This window comes from Alligator sinensis, unplaced genomic scaffold (genome assembly GCF_000455745.1).
Source record: "Alligator sinensis unplaced genomic scaffold, ASM45574v1 scaffold872_2, whole genome shotgun sequence".
NCBI lineage: Eukaryota > Metazoa > Chordata > Crocodylia > Alligatoridae > Alligator > Alligator sinensis.
The window spans coordinates 1,372,200-1,373,799 of record NW_005842132.1 but is presented as its reverse complement, the minus strand read 5'-3'; the positions used below and the strand labels follow the sequence as shown (position 1 = coordinate 1,373,799).

Genomic DNA, 1,600 nt, shown 5'->3' with positions numbered 1-1,600 from the left:
ATGCCCAGATCCATCAGTCACGTGGGTGTTTGCCCCCCTCTCCACCTAAGGGGCATCTCCGAGGGGCAGCCCCTTGCCCCTGCCACCAGCAGCCCCTGCTCCCGCCCCTGGCAGCAAAAAAAAAAAAAACTCAGCTGCGCATGCGCGTTAGCTCCTAGCTGGGGCGCGCCAGGCGCAGGGGGACGTATGCGTCGTGTCGGTTTCCGCTCTGCGCATGCGCGGCCCTGGCTAGGCACCCTCATTAGCATATTGGGTGTCATGTGCCCCGCCGGGCGGGGCCGTGGGCCAAGATGGCAGCCACCAGGTACAGGCGGTTTCTCAAGCTGTGCGAGGAGTGGCCAGTGGACGAAAGCAAGTGGGGCCGCGACCTGGGCTCTCACCTGCGGGGCCGCGTGGCCCAGGCCTTCCGTGAGGGCGAGCACACGCAGGTGAGGCCGCGCGTGGAGCCGGGTCGCGCGTGAGGGCCTCGTGCACATGCACTGGCTGTGTTCGAGACAACCCGGCGCATGCGCGCTGGAGCCCTGAAGCTGCCCCGCCTTCTGCGCATGCGCCACAGGAGCCTGGAAGTGGCTCAGACTTGTCCCCAGCTCTGTGCAGCCCAATGCACCCGCCCTGGCCCAGCCTGGCACTGCTGTTCTCGTCCCTGCCAGCACCAACGCTGTGCAGGCGCCCTGACACTTGCCAGACCATTGTCAATGCCACGCACCTGGAGCTCCTGGTGCCACGTGCCTGGCAGGGGCAGGGTCTGCAGCCATGACCTTGAACACTACGCATTGCCAACCCTGGCCTGCATATTTAATGTGACATACTGAAGAGCCTTGCATTGGGATGGGGAGTCTGTGCAGTGCCCCGGACTGCGCCGAGAGCATTGTCCCATTTCCCTGGCAGCTCTGTGCTGTGCACAGGTGGCGCGATCGGGGCGCGTCGGACATGGAGGATCCTGCTACAGGCATGGTGTTGGACTACAGCGGGGTTGCTTAACCTCTGCGACCCGCAGAGTCATAGGTGTCTGGCCTGCGGGGCTTCCCATGGGTTGGGAAATTTGGCAGCAGGGGAGTAGTGGCAGTAAATGTGGCTGTCCTCCTCCGCTGCCAGATTCCCAAACAGTAAGCCCCACCCGGCAGGTTGGGGCTGGGTCATGCCCCCTTCTCCCATCTCTGTGGCTGGATGAGGCCAGGCCATATGCCCTCTCCTGCTCAGCTGGATGGGGTTGTGCCACATCCACTTCCTGCCCCCCACAGGGCCGGGTTGGAAGTGGGTCAAGCCCGCTTCTCCTCCTGTGGGGCTGTGGGTTTTGGAGCTGGGATGCCCCCTGCCCCATCTGCACAGCTAGATGGTCCCCTGCTGCAACCATCCTGTGCCAGATGAGGACCACCAACCAGATCCTGCAGACAGCCCAGGCCCACCATCCAAAACGGTGGGATCCAAAAAGGGACTGGACCAGTGGTGCTCAACCTTTTTCGTACCAGGACCTATTTGCCAAGATCAATGGCTTGTCCGGACCGACACCCCCTTGGCCCTGCCAGTGCCCGACCCACAGTCTCCTGCCCCCAGGCCCTGCTGGCACCCCTCACCCCCAAGGCACAGTCCTGCCCCGCCC

At 63.9% G+C, this 1,600-nt stretch overlaps 1 protein-coding gene and 1 long non-coding RNA gene across 2 annotated transcripts in view; one reads left to right on the top strand and one right to left on the bottom strand.

Moving 5' to 3' along the window:
• The window catches only part of LOC102375058, a 7,240-nt gene extending 6,638 nt beyond the window's left edge, over positions 1 to 602 (bottom strand). Inside the window, exon 1 of the long non-coding RNA XR_324003.2 lies at positions 381 to 602. This is a non-coding gene — a long non-coding RNA (uncharacterized LOC102375058). The remainder of the gene's footprint in view (positions 1 to 380) is intronic.
• LOC102375543 (ubiquinol-cytochrome-c reductase complex assembly factor 2) overlaps positions 253 to 1,600 on the top strand; it is a 5,345-nt gene continuing 3,997 nt past the window's right edge. The window contains exon 1 of the mRNA XM_006025085.3: positions 253 to 428. Coding sequence (XP_006025147.1) covers positions 291 to 428 — 138 coding nt within the window. The 5' untranslated portion in view covers positions 253 to 290. The remainder of the gene's footprint in view (positions 429 to 1,600) is intronic.